Source organism: Pithys albifrons, chromosome 7, assembly GCF_047495875.1.
Source record: "Pithys albifrons albifrons isolate INPA30051 chromosome 7, PitAlb_v1, whole genome shotgun sequence".
Lineage (NCBI taxonomy): Eukaryota > Metazoa > Chordata > Aves > Passeriformes > Thamnophilidae > Pithys > Pithys albifrons.
In genome coordinates this window covers 56,021,952-56,045,010 of record NC_092464.1, presented here as the reverse complement: position 1 = coordinate 56,045,010, position 23,059 = coordinate 56,021,952, and the positions used below count along the sequence as shown (strand labels likewise).

The 23,059-nt window shown below is 51.9% G+C and overlaps 3 protein-coding genes across 8 annotated transcripts in view; all 3 read right to left on the bottom strand.

Annotated features, from left to right (window-relative positions):
• LOC139673817 (zinc finger protein 850-like) overlaps positions 1–23,059 on the bottom strand; it is a 584,874-nt gene that overhangs the window by 389,154 nt on the left and 172,661 nt on the right. The window lies entirely within an intron of this gene.
• LOC139673838 (class I histocompatibility antigen, F10 alpha chain-like) overlaps positions 1–23,059 on the bottom strand; it is a 137,234-nt gene that overhangs the window by 89,679 nt on the left and 24,496 nt on the right. The gene's annotated exons all lie outside the window — the stretch shown is intronic.
• Positions 5,733–6,665, bottom strand: LOC139674128 (olfactory receptor 14J1-like). The gene has a single exon (XM_071560274.1). It carries the CDS (start codon positions 6,663–6,665, stop codon positions 5,733–5,735), a length of 933 nt encoding a protein of 310 aa, XP_071416375.1.

Sequence of the window (23,059 nt, the reverse complement as noted above, 5' to 3'; positions counted from 1 at the left end):
AAAAGTAAATTATTCCCAGGGGATAGTTTGGTTAAAATGCCATCAGTGAAAAGAGACCATGAAGGGAATGAGCAGACAAGGAGACCATCCCTGGTGCTTGGGGACAATATCAATTAGGGTTTGCTGCTCTCAGTGTATAAACAGGAAAAAGGAAATGGGACAAAAAGTTCTATTTCTTAATTTTTTTTTCACTGTAGTGCACTCACTTTGAATACACTTCTGGTATCTGTCTAATGAAGCATAAAAGAAATGAAGACTTAATATTAAATTATTCCCCAAGGCTTGTCTTGTTAGGATGTTTTGAATGTTAATGAGCACTCTGGCAGTGAATTCCTGAACTGAAGATTTGAAAACTGAACAAACCTCTAAAAAAGCAAAATTCATCATCAAACCTTCAAGTTCCTGAGAGTGTCAGCAAGCCCCACTGAGGTCATGACTGAAAAGATACCCCGGAGGGAATGAGCAGACAAAAAGACCATCTCTGGGGCTGGGGAAGCAGCAGCTCAGAGTCCCTTCCACAGCCAGGCCTCCAGGGACACACCTGAAGGAGCAGCAGAGCAGGGTCTGGGCTTTGTCTTTGTTTCCTGGACACCCTGGGCAAGGGGCCCCAGGGCAATTGTCACAGATCACCACCTGCGAACACCATTCCCAGCACTGGCCTCTCACCCACCACTGACAGGTTGTTTGTCCCTCCATGGGGACACCAAATGAGCAGTTCACAAGGCCATGCTGCAATTGTACAGAGGAGACTTCAGCATGCACAGTGTGTGTGTGGGGAGATGAACCCAAGAGAACACAAAGACCATCAGCTAATCCTGGAGATGCTGGGAAGGGCTGTGGGACACACAGTGTCTCGAGGTCACTTCACTCTGGGCCCCACATCCCCTGGAAAACCCCCAGGATGCAGCACTGGGATGTGCTTCTGAGCACAGAGCTCCCCCTGTGTCCATCCCTCAGGCCATGGGGCATCTCAGAGAGGGGCAGAGCAGGTGACACCCCACAGGGCTGAGGTGCGTCCAGCCCCCAGCAGTGGCAGTGAGAGCCCAGGGAGAGACTGTGACTCCTGCAATGATCTCCCCATGGGTGTAAAAGGGAAAGACTCTCTGATCACCCCTGGGTGCATGAGAATCCCACAATCCCAGTTCAGAGGTGGATGCCTTGCTGGACCTTGACATTTCTGTGAGTGACTCCAGGAACAAACTCCACTGGCCCAGTGAGATCCATCTCAGTGGTCTTGGACAGTTCATTGCAAGTGCTCCTGAGCTGCTGCATCACCCTTGCCTGGGATTCTGGGCTGTGCTCTCTAAAGGGCCAGAGCAATCTGAGAGGTTCTGGGGTTCTTGGAAAAGGCAGATGCCAAGCCCATCTTTAAGAAGAGCAAAATGAGAATGGGGAGAATTACAGGCTGCCCATCAAGCCGCTCTATCACTGCCCTTCCCAGATGGACAGGGGAGAGAGAATAAGGTGGAAAATGACTCATGGGTTGGGATAAGGCACTTTACTAAATCAAAAGCCAAAGTTTGCACACAAACAAAGAGGAAAATAACAGGTTTGTTCTCTACTTCCCATCATCAGTGATGTCTGGCCATGTCCCAGCAAGCCAGGCTTCAGCACACGGAGCAGCTGCTCAGCAGGCAAATATTGGAAACAATGAATGCCCCTCTTCCTCCTCCTGTCCTCATCTTTTATATCTGAGCTGACATCCCATGATCTGGAATATCCCTCTGGTCACTCTGGCACAGCTGGCCTGGCTGTGTCCCTTCCCAGGATCTTGTCCTCAGTTCGGGAAGGAACGTTGCAGTGCTGGGGCTGTGCCAGCCCTGCTCAGCAGTAGCCAATACATTGGTGTGTTCTCAGCACCTTTCCAGCTCCCAACACAAAGCCCAGCACTGGGAGGGCTGCTGTGGGGAAATGAGCTCCAGCTCAGCCAGACCCAAAATATTTCCAGTGTTCGGTGCTGTCCCAGGATTCCTTTAGTTCTGTGAGGCCCTGCAGTGTCCAGGTGGCATCCTGGTTCCCTGAGGTTCCAGAGTGTGACAATGACCCCTTGATTCTATGAAGTTAAAAACTGTCTCAAGACCCCTTTTGTTCCGTGAGGCCCCACCTGTCACAATGAACCCTTTGGTTCCGTGAGCTCTGCAGTGTCCAAGGATACCTTTGGCTCCTTCAGGCCCTGCAGTATCCCATTGACCCCTTGTTTCCATGAGTTTCCACAGTGTTTCAGGGTCTCTTTTGTTCCATGAGGCCCTTAAATGTCAAAATTGCCTCTTGGTTCGATAAGTTTCTGCAGTGTTACAATTGAACAATGATTACCTCAGATTCCAAAATATTCCAGGATTCCTTTGAATCCATGACACCCTGCAGTGTCATAATGCCCCTTTGATTCCATGAATTTCTGCAGTGTCCCAGGGTTCCTTGCAGTCCATGAGGCCCTGTAGTGTCACAATGATCCCTGGATTCCATGAGTCTCCACAGGGTCACAATGGGCTTTTGTTTCCTTCAGGTCCTGCAGGGTCACAATGGAACTTTGATTCCATGAGGTTCCCAAGTGTCAGAATGGCCCCTTGGTTCCAAGGCTTTCCACAGTGTCCCAGGGTCCCTTTGGTTCCTGAGAGAAGATTGTTGGGGGCGAAATGAGGAGTATCAAGTTATCCTCACAGAAGTTGCAGTGGTACACAAATTATAGGTAAAGGTCCATCAGGAGTGTTTGCACAGTCAGTGTTTCAACACCCTCAGCATTACCTGAACTTGGTTTTACCTCACCAAAATCTTTCCTCTCTGTTGGCCAAGCCCCCCTCCCTTCCCCCAAATATCCCATCCCTTTTGCCCCAGTTTCTCCTGACCTCCCCAAATCCTTCAGCTGGATGGGCTCAGCTTTGTGACACCCTTCATGATCCCTGAGCATCTGCCTGCCCAGCTTGGCCAGTCAGTTCTGGGAACACACCTGACAGCCCAGCCCCCAAGGGGACAGGATGTTCTGCTGTGCTGGAGAGGACCCTCCTCAGCCTGGCCAGCAGTGCTGCAGGGGGGGATTCCCTGTCCCTCCCCAGCTGGTCCTTCCTGCCCAGCAGCTCCTGTTCCAGAAGGACTCACAGACACTCTGGGGGACTTTTCATACTTGGGTCCTTGAGCTGCCCTGGGGCATCTCTGGGGCAGTGGCCAACTCTGTGACTGCTCTGGGAAGTCATGGCCTGAAGCCAGGAGTGTGGGTTTTAGGAGGTAGTTGAAACCTCTGCAGACAAGAAATCCTGGTAATTGTTGAAGACTTCCTTGCCTCTCATTATGATGTGCTGTTTATTTTTAATTTCAAGATTTTTTCATAATTTTCTTTTTACTGACAACACCACACACTTGTTCTATTAATCTGATTCACTCACTGTTTATGTGAAAATATTTGTGCAGCTATTTATCAGAGTACATTTCCTACCAGTGTTTTGAATGCAGAAACATTGCTCAGAGGAGCTACTGAACTTCTTTGGGATGGTTTCATATCCCTAATTTTGTCTCTTCTGTTCTTCCTCTCCCAATTTGCCTCCCAAGATCTCTCCAAGCTGTGTGTGCCTGGGAATGTTTTCACAGTCCTGAGCTCTGGGCCATGTCAAAGGGGACAAATGCACCTTCTGGAGAACACTGTCACTCCTGCTCACAGAGCCTCTCTGACTGCACAGGGGAGATTCCCCCAGGCTGTTTCCTGGTGTGGGAAGAAAGGGACATAAAGGCAGAGGACAGGCATGGAGGAGACATGGACATTTGCAATGGGCATGCTCAAGGCTGGTGAGATAAATGTCCCTGGGACAGGGAGGTTGTTCCTGCAGTCACACCCAGAAATGTCAGGGCTCTGGCAGGTGCCCACACCTGAGCTGGGCTTGTGCCCACACCTGAGCTGGGCTCATGCCCTGCTCACACCCCCAGGGCTGTTCAGAGACACGAGTCCTTCCCTTGCACACACACAGACAGTTTCTGGCAGCATGTGCAGTGTCTCCCTGGGCTCCTGCTGCCACTGCCCGGGGCTGGAGGCACCTCAGCCCTGCAGAGCCCCCACCCTGCACACTCACACACTTCAGCTCAACACTGGGGTTTCCCTCTCCCTGGCATGGCCCAGTTCAGCCCCTCCCTGGTCCCACCAATCCACCTGCCCCAGCCCCAGCCCCACAGAGCAGCACAATCATGTCTGGCCCTGCAGCAAGAAATGGAGGTATTGGAGGTCAGGGACAGTGACTCTGTGTCTGGAATGTTCAGGAGACCATCATCTCAGGCATCTCCTGCAGCCCCAGGGCCAGCCCCACTCCCCAGGACAGCAGGAGAGAATCAGTCCTGGGGCTCCTCAGGCAGCTTCTGCTGCCCCAGGGACCAGACAGCCTCTTTCCATGGCTCCTCTGCACCCACAGCCTGTCCTGCTCTTCTCCTGGCACATCCCATCTCCCCACAGAGCCTTTCCCCAGGGGAACACGTCTGTGCTGGCCTGACCAGCCATTCCTGCAGCCCCTCCCCGTGCTCCCCACAACCCCCCAGCTGTGGATGCTGCTCTGCAAGGCACATGGGCTGTAGTGCCTGGGGCCATGGAGGTGCTCTGCTGGGCTGTGCTGGTCAGGCTGGGAGGCAGAGCCAGCTGATGGTGGTCCCTGTCACTGACCACCTGCCACACAAGCTCTTGTGTGGCCATGGAGGGTGCTCATAGGGGCTCTGCCTTGTTCCAGTGCTGGGAGATGGGTTTGGGAGCTGCACTGGATCCAGACAAGGAATGTTTATGGAAAGTAAAATGAATGACAAGACTCCTTTCCCTCAACCTGCTGTATTCCCTGGGGTTGCAGGACTCTTTTCTTTCAGTTCACAATCAGATGTAGAATATTATCTCTGGGTGACTCCGAGCTGGACAGGCCTGTTCTCATTGGGCTCTATTCACTGTCAGCTCCTGCTCACACTGTTGCTGCAGGTCTCGTGTTCTCCTGGCAGCTTCAAGGTGTCTTAAGCAAATCACTTTCCTGCCATCAGCCCTGTCACAAGCTGTTGAGCCCCAGGAAGGTTAATCTCATCTGCATGGTCTCTGGCCACCAACAAGTAAAACCTGAACCAGAACTAAGTCCTTTGAAAGTCACACTGGGAACCTGATCTCATCACACTGAGCCATGGGCAGACAAAGCAGCACAAGGAGCCTCTTGAATGTCTCTTCCTTAGGCATGTTCTTAAGAGCAACTTCGGAGGAAGCCCAAAGCCTTCCTGCCCTGCCCTCAGGAGAACCCCTTTCCTAATGGAGCTGCTGTTGTGCAGCTCAGCTGTGTCCCAGCAGTGCCCATGGCCTGTCCCTGGCTGTGAGCCCAGGATGGACACATAGCAGGATGTGACCAACCTGGCAGAGGACCAAGGCCTTGGACGAACACAAGGGCTTAGGAGAGTGTGGAAGGAGAAAGGGCAGCTCTGAACAGTCCCCTCCTCTCTGTAAACATGCACTGTCCTGCAGTGAGCTGTCCTTTCTGAATGCCTAAGAAGAAGGATCAAACAAGTCACTGCACTGTCCTTTATTTTGTGTAACTACTCAAGTGGAACAAATCCTGATTTAGACAGTCTCTGGGTCAAACTCCAAAGAAACATACTAGATTATAGTGGAGGTTAATTAAAAATTTAATTGTGCACAAACTTATCACATGACCCCCACCAAAATACTGAGAAAACAGGATGGGGCTGTAATGAGTTCCAGTCCGAATGCTATGCAGACATCAACAGAAACAACAGTTTTATGCTTCTGGAGAGCATCCAGTCATCATTTTCCTCACAGCATCCTTGAGCTCCTGGTTCCTCAGGCTGTAGATGAGGGGGTTCAGTGTTTGAGGCACCACCAAGTACAGAACTGCCACCACCACATCCAGAGATGGAGAGGACATGGAGGGAGACTTCAGGTGGGCAAACACATCAGTGCTGATAAACAGGGAGACCACAGCCAGGTGAGGGAGGCACGTGGAAAAGGCTTTGTGCCGTCCCTGCTCAGAGGGGATCCTCAGCACAGCCCTGAAGATCTGCACATAGGAGAAAACTATGAAAACAAAACAACCAAACACTAAACAGGCAGTAACCAGAAGGAGCCCAATTTCCCTGAGTTTGGAGTCTGAGCAGGAGAGCTTGAGGATCTGAGGGATTTCACAGAAGAACTGGCTCAGGGCATTGCCATGGCACAGGGGCAGGGAAAATGTATTGGCTGTGTGCAGCAGAGCATTGAGAAAGCCACTGGCCCAGGCAGCTGCTGCCATGTGGGCACAAGCTCTGCTGCCCAGGAGGGTCCCGTAGTGCAGGGGTTTGCAGATGGCAACGTAGCGGTCGTAGCACATGATGATGAGGAGGGAATACTCTGTTCCAATGAAGAAAATAAGGAAGAAGACCTGTGCAGCACATCCCATGTAGGAGATGGTTGTGGTGTCCCAGAGAGAGTTGTGCATGGCTTTGGGGACAGTGGTGCAGATGCAGCCCAGGTCTGTGAGGGACAGGTTGAGCAAGAAGAAGTGCATAGGGGTGTGCAGGTGGTGGTCGCAGGCTACGGCGCTGATGATGAGGCTGTTGCCCAGGAGGGCAGCCAGGAAGATGCCCAGGAAGAGCCACAAGTGCAGAAGCTGCAGCTGCCGCGTGTCTGCCAATGGCAGGAGGAGGAACTGGCTGATGGAGCTGCTGTTGGGCATTTGCTGCTTCTGGAGGTGGGGCACTGTCCAAGGAGGAAATAACAGTGACAAATCAGATGAGATATTTATGAGAATAATCACAGCCATATCCCAACAACCCTTTCCCTTCTGCTCACACTCCCCACTTTTCCTTTTTCAGAAAACTTTGCTTCATTTCCATGGCTGGAGCCCTGCTTGGTGCTCACTACATTTCCCATGAGGAGCAGCCCCTCTGCCCACTGGCTGTGAGGGTCAGCCCTGCTCTGCTCCAGTGGGGTCATGGCCATGGTGGGGGCAGGGCCCATCCTGGTGTTCAGCTGTGTCAGATGAAACTGCTCCTGAAGCAAAAGTTCTCATGGGCATCTGCACTCCCAGTTTTGAGAAGATTTCAGGATTCCAGAAGACAGTTTCAGAGGTTTGGGTGTTTTGTTTCTGACTCCCCTCATCTTCCCTGTGGAGTTTTCCTGGATGGCAGAACCCCTCAGCATTTGTGCTGCCCTGAGGAAGAGCAGAGCAGGGCTTCCCAAACAGGACGATGTCTGTGGCTTAGTGCAGAGTGAGGGGAGTTGCTCTCTCCCTCTGCCTTCTTCCAGCTGCCCTAGACTTGGGCCTTCCTCAGACAGAGAGTGATCACACTCCCATTTTTGTCTGAAATTCCACTAGACACTGTTGAGAGCAGAGAGATCCATCAGAGACCACTCAATGTCTCAGCCTGGCTCAAGGTCTCAAGGACACACATGGTTCATTTCACTAACTCAACAGCATTTCCTGGGATGGGCACAGCATCTCTGCCCCTCTGCACTGGGGATTTCAGATAACACAATTGTGCTATGAAGATGATTTGCATTCTTGAGGGCAGTTCCCAGCTTGGAAGGACATCTCAGAGAAGAGCCAAGTGTCCTGACAATGGGGTTTGATTCTGGGAAACACACCTCATTTTCCAGGCACACAGAATTCACTACTGACAGCCCCTTAGGTCATAGGAAAATTGGAATGTCTCATTCCCAGGGACCCAGCTGCCTGAGGGGGATCACAGGATCAGTGATTGACTCTGTAGCTTGAACTCCCATTCCCAGTGAACCTGACTGAGAGTAGGAGGAAACAATTCCCGTAACATGAGCAAGTTGAGAAAAAAGGAAATGCACGCTGAGGGTCCAGCTGGGAGAAGCCAGGGCAGAACCAGGTGGGCACTCAGGGCATTGTCACCCTGAGCCAGCTGTGCCACATCCCAGACTCCAACAATACCAGGTAGTTCTCAGCCCCTGTGCAGCTCCTCAGTGTTCCCTCTGCATGACAAACCACCAGGTATGTGGCTTGAGAGCTTGATAGAAATCCCCCCTTTCACCTTCTCCTTGAAATATCCCCTGGAAAATATCCTGCAGTGCTATGGTTCTGTAAGCAGTCCTCACCTATGAAACTCTCACTTGATAGCTGAAAAAACCTGCCCTGCCCTGCCCTGCCCTGCCCTGCCCTGCCCTGCCCTGCCCTGCCCTGCCAGGGTTTGCTCTTTCCACCCACAGCCTCTCTCCCAGCACTGAGGGAGCTCCCCAGACCAGCTGAGAGCTGCCCCTGGCAGGTGGCAGAGCTCCTGCCCTGGCACAGCACCCTGGGCTGCAGGACCCTGCTCTGCAGGACAGTTTGGAGCAGCCTGGGTGGCACAGGTTGGATTCAAAGCCTACAGCCATCCCTGGGAGGAGGGAACCCTGTTGGGATGTCCCTGGGATGGTGCAGCATAGAGTCCCTGCTTTGCAGCCCGTCCTCCTCTTCAGCACCAGAGACACTGTGATATCCCACATTAGAGACCCCCCAGGCTGTGGGATGTGCCAGCGTTGGGAGATCTTCCCACAGACTGCACATACATTGCCCTTCATGCAGACTTACCTTCTCAAAGCCCGGAATGATTCCTCTTCTGTGGATCTTCCTCTCAACTTTCCTCACACCCCAGACTGTGTGTAACCTCTCTCTGCGCTGCTTTTCTGCCCTCGGTGTGTGCAGGCAGTGCCCTGAGCCCTGCTGGGCTGTGCACAGGAGCTGCTCCTGGGCAGAGCTGTCTCTCTGCAGCGCTGCCCGCTTGCCAGGAGCTCCCTGTGTGCCAGGAGCCCGGCCCAGCTCAGCAGCACAGCAACAGCCCAGGGCATTTAATGGCCCTCTGGGGGGTTTGGTGCTGAGTCCCTGAACATCAGACCCTGAGGAAAGGTGCAGGAACCTCTTGAGAAACCCAAGTCAGAATCAAACTTTAAAGTTTCTTTTGTTGTTAATGGGTCCCTCTGAGCGACATAACTGAGAAAGTGTCCTGAGATTCCAGTTAGAAAACAAAGAGACAATGATGACAAATATGGACTAGGAAAGAAAGGTCACTCTGATGCTGACGAAAGTAAGAAGCATTTCATTAACCCAAAGGTCACAGCTGTGACCCCCCGCCCTGGGAAGGGAGATTCTGCCTGTTCCTCATTCCTCAGGACTCATCCTTGGGCACTGTGGTGTGGGATGTGGAATAGCAGGGACAGGAGAATGGGGTGGCACCTCCCAGGCTGCTGAGCAGGGACAAGGAGGCAATGAGGCCCCACGGCTGCAAGGCTCACTTGTCTCCTCATGCCATCAGGGGCACACACAGCAGCCATGGCCAAAGGCCTGCACAACTTGGCTCTCTTGGGGCCTTTCAGCTTCTGCACATCCCTGTCTCCTCTCCAGCCCAGGCTGTCCTACGGTGTCCATGCCCTGCCCCTTTCCCTGCAGGCTGTCGTCATCCCCCGGCTGCCCCACCTCGCTGGCCCCTTCCTGCACTGACATCTCTCCCTCCTCCCTGGCTCTGCCTTGGCACACAAAGCCTTGGACTGATCCAGACCACTTCTGGGTGATGCTTTGTATCGGAGCACTTGTCTTGGAGGGAAATTTCTTTCTTCCCATGTCCAGTCTGGACCTTCCCAGATGCCATTGGTGACATTATTTTTTCCTCATTCTATTTCTGACCACAAAAAGAAAAGCTCCACCATCTCTGACACCACCACTGGGACACTGTGGAACCTCATGGAATGAATGGCCCAGTGTGACACTGCAGAGTCTTATTGACACAATGGATTCATTGTCACTCTGTGGAACCTCATGGAATCAAGGGGTCATTTCAGGAATTATAGAGGGGTGATTGAATCACTTTTCCTCACAGGTTTTAATGATGGCAAATCAGATCCACTTATATAAATTGCATTATATATTATGATAAATGAGCAGGCAGAACAGTAGACAAGTGAACAGATATTTTCTTAAATATTTAATACACTCTGGAAAAGCTAAAGCCTCCTAGTAGAGTATATTATAGCATAAAATAGTGCAGTGCACTGTATCAAAGCAATTATTTTAATGCAGCTGATCAAAAGCAACAAATAGAATCAATCATTTAAAAGGGACTGATGTAACTCTCACACAACTAAAGAGGGCAGATCTCTCTCCTTCCCTTAACCCCTGGGCAGTGACCATGAAGAACCATCCCTGCTTCATGGGAGAAGCTCCACATGCTTCAAGGCAGTCTGTGGAAGGATCTGCCATATGGAAGTTGGACTGAGCTTTTATAGTTACACTGTCAGGGATTGCTGGTCACATGTTTCCAGGCCAATGAGCAGTTCTCTGTCAAATGATGATTCAAAAAGCAGGATGAGCATTTGCAGTTTGGTGAACCAGGCTGGTTTTAGCAGAATTCAACACCCAAACAGCCCCTTGGTGCCAGCAGTGACTCAGCCCAGAGAGCCTGCATTGTTTGCATTCTCTGAGCCATTCTGGGCCTGATCAGGGCAGAACATCCTGCCATGGTCCATAAGGCTCTGCAGTGCCACAATGGTACCTTGGTGCCATGAGGTTCCAAAATGTCGTGGGGTTCATTTGTTTCCAGGAGTCCCCACAAGTCACAAAGGCCCCTTGGTTCCATGAGGTTTCACAGTGCCTCAGGGTCCCTTTGGCTCCTAAGGCACTTCAGTGTCAAAATGGCCCCTTGATTGCAGAAGGTTCCAGTCTCCCAGGGTACTTTCAGTTCCATTAATCCCTGCAGCATCACAATGGACTTTTGATTCCATGGTGTTCAGCAGCGGCCCCAGGGTAGTTTGGGCTCCATAACCCTCTGCAGAGACACAAAGGCCCCTTCATTCCTGGATGTTCCAAAATATCTCAGGGTTCCTCTGGATCCATGAGGCCCAGTTTGTACGAATTGCCCTATGGTTCCATGAGTTTCTGTCATCTCATAATATCCCTTGAGTTCCAGGAGGTTCTGTGGTGTCACAATGTCCCCTTTGGTTCCAGGAGGTTCCACACTGTCCTTGCTGGAACACACCTGGTTGGATGTTGCCCCACCTGCAGAGCTGCCTCCATCTCTGGGGTCCCAGCACAGCAAGGACATGGAGCTGTTGGAGCGAGTCCAGAGGAGACCACCAAGATAATCAGAGGGATGGAGCAGCTCTGCCATGAGGGAAGGCTGAGAGAGCTGAGATTGTTCAGCCTGGAGAACAGAAGGTCTTGGGGTGACCTAATTGTGGCCTTCCAGGACCTGAAGGGAGCCTAAAAGAAAGATGGAGAAAGACTAATTCCAAGGTCCTGGAGTGACAGGAGAAGGGGGAAATGGCTTCACACTGACAGAAGGAAGGGTTAGATGAGATATTTAGAAGAAATTCTTTACAGTGAGGATGGTGAGGCCCTGGCACAGGTTGCTCAGAGAAGTTCTGACTGCCCCATCCTCAGAAGTTGTGGATGAGGCTCTGAGCAACCTGGTCTAGTGGAAGGTGTCCCTGCCCATGGCAGGGGGTTGGAACGAGATGCTCTTTAAGGTCCCTTCTAACCCAAAGCATTCTATGATTCTGTGACTGGTGGGCGATGTGGTGGTTGGGGCCATCTTGGGCACAGAGACACTGAAGGGCAGCGTTTTCCATGGTGGGTGAAGGAAGGAGAGGGCAGCAGAACTGACTCATGGGACTGACAACAGGCAGAATTTGGCCTCTTTGGGAGAATGATTGATGGAGTCCCTGGGGAGTCAATCCTCAAAAGATGGGGTCCAGGAAGGCTGGAGGAACGTTAAGAAGAAAAATCTGAAAGCTCCAGGAGCTCTGCCTTTGTGCCATAAGACAAGCCAGAGGGCAAAAAGCATGGCCTGGTTAAACAGAGAACCCAGTCTGGAACTCGGGGGGGGGAAAAGAGAGTGTGTCACCTCTGGGAAGATGGGCAAAATACTTAGGGGACTACAGGGATATTGTGAGGTTATGTTGGCAGAAAATTTGAAGGGCTGAAGACAAACAGGAACTGAGTTTTGCTCTGCACTTAAAGAAAACAAAGTGTGTCTCTAAATCCATGGGTAGCAGAAGGAGGGCTCAGGAGAGTCTCCATCCTTTGCTGGATGCAGAGGCAGCACATGGTCAGGGAAGGAGGAAAAAGATGAGGGACCTCATGCCTTCTTTGCCTCTACACTAAACCCATTTGTCCTCAGGATACCCAGATCCCAGGGCGTGAAGTTGGTGATTAGAGTCTGAGTGAATCCCCTGTAAAATCCAGGGGTAAATGATGAGTGACCTGCTCTGCCAGTGAGACTTCCACAAGTCCCTGGCTGAGATGGGACGCACCTGAGAGTGCTGAGGGAGCTGGAGAAAGAGCTGGCCAAACCACTTTCACTCATTACCCAGCAGTCCTGGTGAACTGGAGAAGTCCCAGCTGACTGGAAATCAGCAACTGTGATGCCCATCCACAAGAAGGGTTGGAAGGAGGATCTGGACAAGTCCAGGCCTGTCAGCCTGACCTTGGTGGCACAGAAGTCCATGGAGCAGATCATCCTGAGTGCCATCAGACAGCACAAACATGAAAACCAAGCCCCTGTGAGCTTGGGAAAGGCAGATCCTGCCTGACCAACCTGATCTCCTTCTATGACAAAATGACCCACTCAGGAGATGAGGGAAAGGCTGTGGATGTGTCTCTCTGGAATTCAGTCAAGCCTTTGGCACCACCCCCCACAGCATCTCCTGCAGAAACTGGCTGCTCATGGCTGGGATGAGGGAACTGTTTGCTGGGTGAAAAACTGTCTGATGGCCCAGAGAGTGGTGGGGAATGGAACTAAATCCAGGTGGGTTGGTCACTAGTGAGGTTCCTCAAGGCTCAGTGTTGGGGTTGGTCATGTTTAACATCATTATTGATAATCTGGACAAGGGGATGGAGTGCACCCTCAGTAAATTCATGGACAGCACCAAGTTTTATGTGATTGTGGGTCTGCTGGAGGGCAGGAAAGTTCTGCAGAGGGATCTGGACAAGTTGGATCAATAAGACCAAGTGTCGGGTCCTGCCTTTGGATCACAACAACCCCATGGAATGCTCCAGGATGGGGGCAGAGTAGCTTGAGAGCTGCTCAGCAGGAAGGGACTTAGGGGTGATGGTTGAGAGTGGCTGTATATGAGGCAGTGTGTGCTCAGGTGGGCAAGAAGGGCAGGGGCATCCGGACCAGTGTCAGGAATAAGGTGGACAGCACAACCAGCACAGTGATTTCCATCTGCACTGGTCACTGGTGAGGCCCCACCTTCAGTGCTATGTCCAGTTCTGGGCCCCTCACTGCAAAAAGGACATTGAGGGGCTGGAGTGTGTCCAGGGAAGGGAATGGAGCTGGGGGAGTGTGGGGGTGAGTGTAAGTGCATCCCTTAAGGAAAGCTGTTTGGAGTTCTACCTTAAAGAGAACAGAGCTACCTGGAGTATGTGTGGTGGCCGGTGACCAATGAGAGGCTGTGGTGTATGCCAGGTGAATTGGTTAACCAATGATGTGTTGGCATGTTGGATATGAGAGTGCTTAAAAGGTGTGGACATTACTGCGTGAGAGAGAGACTTACTAGGATGTGAGAGTGAGTCAGATCTAGATCTACTGATGTAATAGGAACTAACTTCTTCTACTATGAGCTATGAGAACTGTCTGTTAACCTATCTGAATAAACTCCCTAAGATGTGAGCCTTCTGATCAAGCCTTCTGATGTCTGCTGTGCTGGAGCTCTTCTGACCGCCAGTCCACAGCCCAGCTGGGTGTAGGGGGCTCCCCCTAGAGAGGAGGGTTCGAGAAAATGGGTCATGAGGAACAGCTGAGGAAACTGGTGTTCTTGAGTCTGGAGAGGAGGAGGGTCAGGAAGGACCTTGTTGCTATCTATGAAGACCCAAAAGGAGCTTCTAGTGGGGTGGAATTTGGTCTGTTCTACCAAGGCTACAGTGAGAGGAAGAGAGGAAATGGCCTTAAAGTGCATCGATCAAGGTTCAGATTACGTATTAAAAAAAACCTTTTTTCACTGAGAGAGTGTTTATGCACTGAAATAAGTAGCCCAGGAAGGTGGTGGTGTCTCTGGAAGTGTTCACATGGCGTCTGGATACATCACTACTGGATATGGTTTACGGGTGATTATGGTGGTGCTGCATTCAGAGTTGGACATAAAGATTTGAAGGTCTGTTCCAACCCTGATGGATCTAAGATTCTGTGCCCTGTCATCGCTGTTTCCAGGTTTGCACTTTTACAAGATCCTGTAAGATGATTTCTCAGTTGTGTCCCTCAGTGGGACCCATTAGCACTACAAGAAACTTTACAGTTTGAATCTGACTTTGGGTTCTCAAGAGGTTCCTGCAACTTTCCTCAGGGTCTGATGTTCAGGGACTCAGCACCAAACCCCCCAGAGGGCCATTAAATGCCCTGGGCTGTTGCTGTGCTGCTGAGCTGGGCCGGGCTCCTGGCACACAGGGAGCTCCTGGCAAGCGGGCAGCGCTGCAGAGAGACAGCTCTGCCCAGGAGCAGCTCCTGTGCACAGCCCAGCAGGGCTCAGGGCACTGCCTGCACACACCCAGGGCACAGCAGAGAAGGGACAGAGGTGAGAGGCAGCCTGGGCTGGGAGGGGACTGAGCTCTCATTACAGGAGAAACCTCTACAGTATTTGAATGAAGAATTCTCTGGCTATAGGAAAGTAAATCTTCCCTTCCTGCAAGGATCTCATAAAGCTGGCACATCCCACAGCATCCAGGATCTTTCAGAAGAACTCCCACAGTTCTTCCAGTGGAAGGACCTGTAGGCAGCAAGGGCAGACAAGAGAAGTAAGAAAGAGTTTTAGGTATCGTGGGATGAGAGAACAGCTGAGGGCTCATCATGAGAGAAACCTTCACAGCCCTTTGCCAGGGTAAGTCTCTGACTGCAGGTGAGTTCCTGGAAGTATGTCTTAAACCTACCAAATGCCACCACTGGCAGGACCTGTCAGGATGGCTCTTCTGGATTTCCTGGTGTGCATCAGGAGAACATGCTCCAGAGCAGGACTTGCCTTCTGCACCATCAGAGACACAGGGCAAGAATGTTCCCTTCTCCCAGGGCTGGCTGTTGGGTGTGAGGGTGGGGGTGCAGCCAGGGGTGCCCAGGGCTGTCCTGCAGAGCAGGGTCCTGCAGCCCAGGGCTCTGTGTGCTGGGGCAGGGGCTCTGCTGCCTGCCAGGGTCAGCTCAGCCTGGCCAAGGAGCTCCCCATGGCCCTGCAGGGAGAAAGTGTGGGTGGAAGGAATGACCCCCTCATGGCAGGGCAGGGATGAGCAGGGCAGGGCAGGTCCTTCAACTTCAATGGCTCTGGGCTTCTCTCAGCTTCAGCTCCACCTCCTGCCATGTCCAAGGGCACTTCTCAGGAACCACATCCACTCAGAACACCTTCCCCTCCCCAGCCACCTCACTTTGTCTGGGATCTGCTCTCCAGCCCCTGCACATGCAGAGCTGCCCCTGGGCAGTGGGGTGGGCATGGGCTGTGTGAGCACTGGAGGGAGCTGAGCTGGGCACAGGGAGGTGGCTGCTGGCAGGAACAGCTCCTCCCAGCACAGACAGGCAGGGAGGGAGAGGGAGCTGCTGCCACAAATGCTGGGGAGGGGCATGTGGGCACCTCCCTGCTGGCCCTGTGGCACAGACACCTTCCCCTGGCCAACTCCTCCCTGGGCTCCTTTCCCAGCCTAAGCAGAGCCTCTGCCCTCAGGCCCGTGGGGGCTCAGGTGGGCATTGTCCTGCAGCAGCCACAGCCCAGGTAAGGATAAGCCTCTGATTTCCATCTATCTCTGTGTGTCCCTCCTCCCTTGGCAGGAGCATTGTGGCATTTCACTGCCATCCCCTGTTGCCTGTGCTGTCCTTGTTCTCACCACTGGCTCTTCTGAGCCAATGAGGGGGATTCAGGGTTGCAGTTTCAGCTTCTGTCCGGACACAAACCCTTTGGGTCCTGCTGTAGTGATGTTTCTGTGGGAGCAAAGTGCCCAGGACCCCTCCAGGCAACTTCAGGATATCCATCTGTTTCCCGGGGTCTCCTGCAGGGTTGCAGGATGCCCTCCAAAGGGGCACAGCTCTCCCACAGTATCTCTGTGCTGTCTAGGAACTCCATGGAGAAATCACCTCAGTGCTAAATCCATGGAAATGCTCTGGGCATCTGCAGTGATTGCTCTGTGTCTCAGCCTGGGAGGAGAGAGATGAAAAAGGTGAGGAGTTTGTCTTTCTGCTCTTTGGACCCAGATTTCTGGGTTCCTCTGCTCTCAGCAGTGTGCAGTTTTGTTTTGGGGGAACAGTTGTGTGTGATGCTCATCCAGCTCCAAGCTGCCAGCACAGGGCAGGTGAGAACAGCACTGATGGACAGAACAGCTCTTCTGTCTCCACTAAGGGACTGTCCCTTTGCCTCTCAGGATGCACAAGACTTGACCTACAGAGCAAATAGATTGTCAGCCATTTCAAGCATCCACAACCATTACTAACTATGGCAGGTGCAACTGGGTGAACAAATAGAAATAATTCCCTCAGCTCAGTTCTTCAGCTGGCAAAGTGCAAACAGCCATGCTGAGAAGCTCTTTGAAGTATCACAAGTGAGGAGAAGAAGGAAGGAGAGGTACTGATCTCTTCTCTGTCACTGGCCAGTGACAAAACCCGAGGGAATGACCGAACATTTCAAGGAAAGTTAAGGTTGGATATTAGAAAAAGGTTCTCCTCCCAGAGAGTGATTGGGCACTTGAAGAGGCTCCCCAGGGCAGTGGTCACAGCACCAAGGCGGACAGAGCTCAGGATGCACTTGTAGAAAGCTCTCAGGGACATGCTGTAATTCTTGGGAATGATTCTCTGCAGGCCTAAGGGTTGGATTCCATGATCCTTGAGGGTCCTTTCCAGCTCAGAATATTCTGTGATTACATTTAGAGATCACCCTGTGTTCTGGGTTCCCTCTCACCGATAAACAAGAAGGACTCCTCAAGAGCCCATCACAGAGTTACTGGTTCCAGTGGGCCCCTTATGCAGCAAACCCCAGAGCTCAGGGGAAGGAGCTGCAGGGAAGTGTGACTGTGGGGAGAGAGCCTGAGAGTGGAGTGGCTGTGACATATGCAGTGTTTTGCTTGTAGAAATCTGGCCTAAATAATTCCTGTCTTTTCCTCCTCAACAGATCAAAATATTCTGAGGAACGAAATGCCCAACAGCAGCTCCATCAGCCAGTTCCTCCTCCTGCCATTGGCAGACACGCGGCAGCTGCAGCTCCTGCACTTGTGGCTCTTCCTGGGCATCTCCCTGGCTGCCCTCCTGGGCAACGGCCTCATCATCAGCGCCGTAGCCTGTGACCACCACCTGCACACCCCCATGCACTTCTTCCTGCTCAACCTGTCCCTCACAGACCTGGGCTGCATCTGCACCACTGTCCCCAAAGCCATGCACAACTCCCTCTGGGACACCACAACCATCTCCTACATGGCATGTGCTGCACAGGTCTTCTCCTTTATGCTCTTCATTTCAACAGAGTTTTGCCTCCTCACCATCATGTGCTACGACCGCTACGTTGCCATCTGCAAACCCCTGCACTACGGGACCCTCCTGGGCAGCAGAGCTTGTGCCCACATGGCAGCAGCTACCTGGGCCAGTGGCTTTCTCAATGCTCTGCTGCACACAGTCAATACATTTTCCCTGCCCCTGTGCAAGGGCAATGCCCTGAATCAGTTCTTTTGTGAAATCCCTCAGATCCTCAAGCTCTCCTGCTCACACTCCTACCTCAGGGAACTTGGGCTTGTTGTGGTCAGTGCCTGTTTACTGTTTGGCTGTTTCATTTTCATTATTTTCTCCTATGTGCAGATCTTCAGGGCCGTGCTGAGGATCCCCTCTGAGCAGGGACGGCACAAAGCCTTTTCCACGTGCCTCCCTCACCTGGCCGTGGTCTCCCTCTTTATCAGCACAACATTTTTTGCCTACCTGAAGCCTCCCTCCATCTCCTCCCCATCTCTGGATCTGGCATTCTCAGTTCTGTACTCGGTCGTTCCTCCAGCACTGAACCCCTTCATCTACAGCCTGAGAAATAAGGAACTCAAGGATGCTGTGAGGAAAATAATGACTTGAGATGCATTTTTGCAGTAAATACCTGCCTGTTTTCATGTGCAAATCACTCATAAAGAAACTCATTACCTGTTCAACCTTCTGTCTCAGGTTTTGGGTGATGATTATGGTGCTTATTTTTTCTTTTTTCTTCTTAAGTTCTGTGCAACTAAACTTTATTTTTGATCCTCAGTTTTTCTTTAATCCTTAATCTTTTGTGTTTTACTTGGAGTTGGTGTAAATGAGAGAATGATCATTTTAATATTTAAAGCAAATAAAAGATATTGGTGCAATTTGTTTGTTCAAGTTCCTTCTTTTGTGGCCACAGGAAGGCCAGTGGCAGTGCCTGTGTGCAGAGGGAGAGAGTAAGACTATCACAGAGCAGCAGCATTGCCAGGGAGCACCAGCACTTTGTCTTTTTATATCTGCTCCTTTTCCACTTCCACACTCTTCTTCCAACCCTACTGTTGCTATAAGGCCTCAGTGCTCTTGCAACTTGGTCACATCCTGCTGCATGTCTGTCCTGGGCTCACAGGCAGGGACAGGCCGTGGGCACTGCTGGGACACAGCTGGGCTGCACAACAGCAGCTCCATCAGGGAAGGGCATCTCCTGAGGGCAGGGCAGGGAGGCTTTCAGCTTTCTCCAAAGTTGCCAATAGGAATGTGCTCAAGGAAGTGTCCTGGTAACGTAAATCCCAGTGCCCAGTTGCAGAATGTGAGTGTGCAGGGTGGGGGCACAAAGCAGTTTCTTTGCACAGCCAGATTTCCTGGGATGGGTCCGAAGCACCAGCAGAGCAGGGTCTGGGCTGTGTCTTTGTTCCATGGACAGCCTGGGAAGGTCACCCAGAGCAATTCTCACAGACCAGCCCCTGAGAACACAATTCCTGGCACTGGCCTCTCACCCCACCTGCAAGAGGACATTTATCTCTCCACAGAGAGGCATCAAGGTATCAGGTCAGAAGTTCATGTTTGCTCCATATCTGTATGGGGACTTCAGCATGTATATCATGTCTGTGTGGGGACATGAACTTGAGTGAGCACAAACAGCATCAGCTGTTCCTGGGGTGCCATAAATCTAATGGGACAGGCAGTTTCCTGATGTCACTTCCATTTTAGACTCATGTGCCCTGGGAAACCCCCTGGATGCAGCCCTGGGATGTGCTTCTGAGCACAGAGTTCCCCGTGTCATTCCCTTGGGCTGTGGGGCATCTCAGAGAGGGGCAGAGCAGGTGACACCCCACAGGGCTGAGGTGCCTCCAACCCCGGGCAGAGGCAGCAGGAGCCCAGGCAGACACTGCACCTGCTGCCAGGAACTGTCTGTGTGTGTGCAAGGGAAGGACTCGTGTCTCTGAACAGCCCTGGGTGTGTGAGCAGGTCATGAGCCCAGCTCAGGTGTGGGCACCTGCCAGAGCCCTGACATTCCTCGGTGTGGCTTCAAGAATAACTCACTCTGTCCCAATAAGATTTCTCCCACTTGCCTCCTCAAATACACTGGATGTTTCCCTGTCTGTTCTGTCCCCCTGCCCTCCCTTCTGGCCTGTCCCTTTCCCTGCCCAGCAGCAAAGCAGCCTGGCTGGGCAGCATTTCCCCTGTGCAGACAGAAAGGGCTCTGCAGGCAGGAGCAGCTTTGCCCTCCAGCAGGCAACATTCCTGCCCTTTCCCAGAGCACAGAGCACAGAGCACAGCTGGGCAGTGGGATGCAGCCAGAGGCACACACACCTCCATGGGTCACCCCTCTGAGCTGCCTGAACAGCTTCAGTGAGCACCCAACAGAGAAACAAATGCTCTCAGTCACAGGTGTCCAAGCAGGGCAGAGGGGACATGAAGATTAAAGGAGATAAAGAAAGTAAAGGGAAGAATAAATATTTCCATTGATAAAAGAGACTAGGAAATTCAGACATCATCCATGGAATTTTTACTGTTTGAAATGAGGACTCTCCACAACCTTCAGAAAATCTTGTTGTCTCCCTCATGGCCTGCCCCATGACTCTGTTGGGAACAGCCTCATCATGAGGCTGCAAGAGGAAAACTTTCAAACCTGCCACAGTTCCACTACCACGAGTGTTCCCTGACTGTGGACAGCAGAGTCTCTTCTCCCAGCACTGTCCCTGCCATTTCCTGTACCTTTGGCACATAAAGAGTGTTTCCTGCTGGTGGCCACATCCCATGACCAGCACTGGGCTGTTTGCCAGCCCTGCTGTCTGCAAGACTCATGGACTGGAAGGGTTGTCTCCAGCAGAGCTGCACCCTGACTCGAGGGAGTTCTGTCATCCACAGTCATGGTATCCTTTTTGTCCCTCACACTGTTTGTGGCCCTGACTTTCTGCATCACGTCTTCTGTGGCCTGGTCGAGGTGCTGGAACTCTCCTGCACTGACACCATGACACTCTTGCTCTGCTTTCCCAGCCTGATTTTTAGCTCCAGTCTTCCTTTTCCATTTACAGGAGCATCCTGTGTGTGCTTCAGAGCTGCCATCCTGGGGCAGCTCCTGCCCAGCACAGGCAGCCACAAGGTCTCACCACCTGCTCCTCTCACCTCACCACGGCCACTGTTTTCTGCAGCATCCCCATCCTTGCCCAGCACAGCCCTCCTGGGGTAGTTTCACACAGCCCTTGCTCTACATCATCCTCATGCACCTGCTCACCCCCCTCACCTACAGCCTGGTGGCCAGAAACATTCAGGGCAGGGAGGCACCAGGGAAAATGCTCAGGACAGCCATGGAGTGCTCAGAGAGACCATTGGAGTGGTGGGTCTGTAGGAAGAAATCCCTGCTGCCTCCCTTCTGAATGGCTCCAAGGATCTGGCAAGGCTTGTATTCTTTTCTGGGCACTAAACTGGAACTGTGGGATATGGAAAAGGCCTTTGGAGCCAGGGATATTGAGCAGGCTGGGCAGGGTCATTGTGAGACCTCTCTCAACCCCTTGGGAAAGGCCAGATCCATCCCAGAGATTCTCAGGGACTTGGGAAAGGCAGACATGACAGCAGTTTGCAAACGGGGCAGGAGGGAGGATTGGGAGAGTTCCAGACTGGTCAGACTCAGCACTGAAGGGAACATGACAAGTTCTCCTGTAGCCATCTTCAGGCATGGGAAGGACAAGGGAAGGATTGCAGAACCCATGTGGAATGGAAAAGAAGGGGATGTTGTGTGCCCAGACTTTAGGAAGGCCTTAGACATGGTCTCCTGTGGTCTCCTTATGTCCAGATTGGTGACAGCTGGTCTGAAGAAATGGAACATGTGGTGGGTGGGAGTTTGACTGTACGAAGGGTGTCAAGTCAAATCCATGGTACAAAGTCTTCTTGGGAGCAACTTCCTGGTGAGACCCATCAGTGATCAGCCCTTGACCAGCAATACAGAACATTTTTATTACCTCTCTGTCCAATGGGACAAACTGCATTTTCAAATCCTTTGTGTATGATACCAATTTCAGGGAGCCCTTGAGCAATCTGTCTTGGCTTAAAGACCAATATTGGAATGGGAACTCCAATAAAATGAACTCACTCCCCTTTTACTCACCATCAATACAAGAAGACAAAATACAAGGACGTATAAGTGAAAAAATCAGTTTACTGGCAAGAAATACAGAAGCAAAACCAACACTATCAAGAGTGCAAATCAACAACACAGAGAGAAATCACTTTGTCTCTCCTCCCCCAACTCCCATTTGTGTACAAATAGAGCAGGGATCAACATGTGCTTCCAATCCCCCTTTTCCCCCCGGGGCAACAAAGAACAAAAAGTAAAACCATGGGGAAAAGGGGGCAAAGCAAAATCTGAAAACGATCTCACCCAAGGCAAGTTCTGCTGCTGAAGCAAATGCTGATTCCAGAAGGGCCCAAGTGGTGGCAGAGACGCGACTCTCGTCCGTGTGGTGGGAGCGGGGAGGCAGTGGGTCTGCTGATCCCATGGATTTCTGGGGTCACAGTGGCCCCTTGGTTCCTGAGGTTCTGAAATGCCTCAGTGTCCTTTTTCTTCCATGAGGCTCTGCATGTCACAATGGCCCCTTGATTCCCTGAGATATCTCACTGTCCCCATATTCCTTTGGTTCCATGAGGCCCTGTAGTGTCACAATGGCCCCTTGATTCCATGATATTCTGCATCACAATGACCTTTTGGTTCCATGAGGTTCCACTGAGTCCCAGGGTTCCTTTGGTTCCATGAGGGCCCCCACTGTCACAGTGGCCTTTTGTGTCCATAGGGTTCCTGTCCTAGTTCAGCTGGAGGGACCAGCTAACCCTGTGTGGTGGTGATCAAACCTGTGTATTCCACCCCCTCTATTCATTCCCCAAGGACAATGGGCCATTAGCAGCAGCTGCCCAGGGAGCCATTATCAACTTCACACCCAGCCTGAGGGGGGCGGAGCTGCTAATGGGCCATCAACAGCTCAACACCCCCTGGCTCCCAGAGTTAACCACCCATTGTGTGAGTCCCCGCCCAGGGGGAGGGACTGAGTGCTCCCTGAGGGTACATAAGTGGTGGGTAAGAAGACCTTGGGAACTTCTCGTTGGATCCAGAGGAGCAGCAGGACCTCGACAGCAGGAGATCACCGCTCTCGCCCAGACCACAGCCCTCGCCTGCACCAACAGGTTTTTCTTTTCCTTTTGCTCTGGACTTGGGGGAACCACAGGGGTCTCAGCACAAGGGCAAACAAACCCCCTTGGGTTTGTGCCCCAGGACACTGGGTTATACTGCTGGGGTATTGTGAGTTGAAAGCAATTTCCCTTGTGTGTCAGTGTTGTTATTGTAATATTATTATTAAATTTTAGCTCTGACTTATAATCTCTCTTGTGGTGAGTTCATTTCCCCTGCTGGTTCACCTTCAAACCAGCACAGTTCCTCAGTGCCAGAATGGCCCCTTGATTCCAAGAGGTTCTGCAGTGTGACAATGGCCCCTCCAATCCACGAAGCTACAAACAGGTCACAGGGTTCCTTTGGCTCCATGAGGCCCCTCAGTGCCACAAAGTCCCCTTCATTTAATGAGCTTGCCCTGTGTCCCAATGGCCCCTTGATTCCACATACCTTCACAGTGTCCCTGTGCTCCTTTGTTCCCACGAGGTTCTGTAGTGTCCCTTGGCCCCTTTGGCTCCA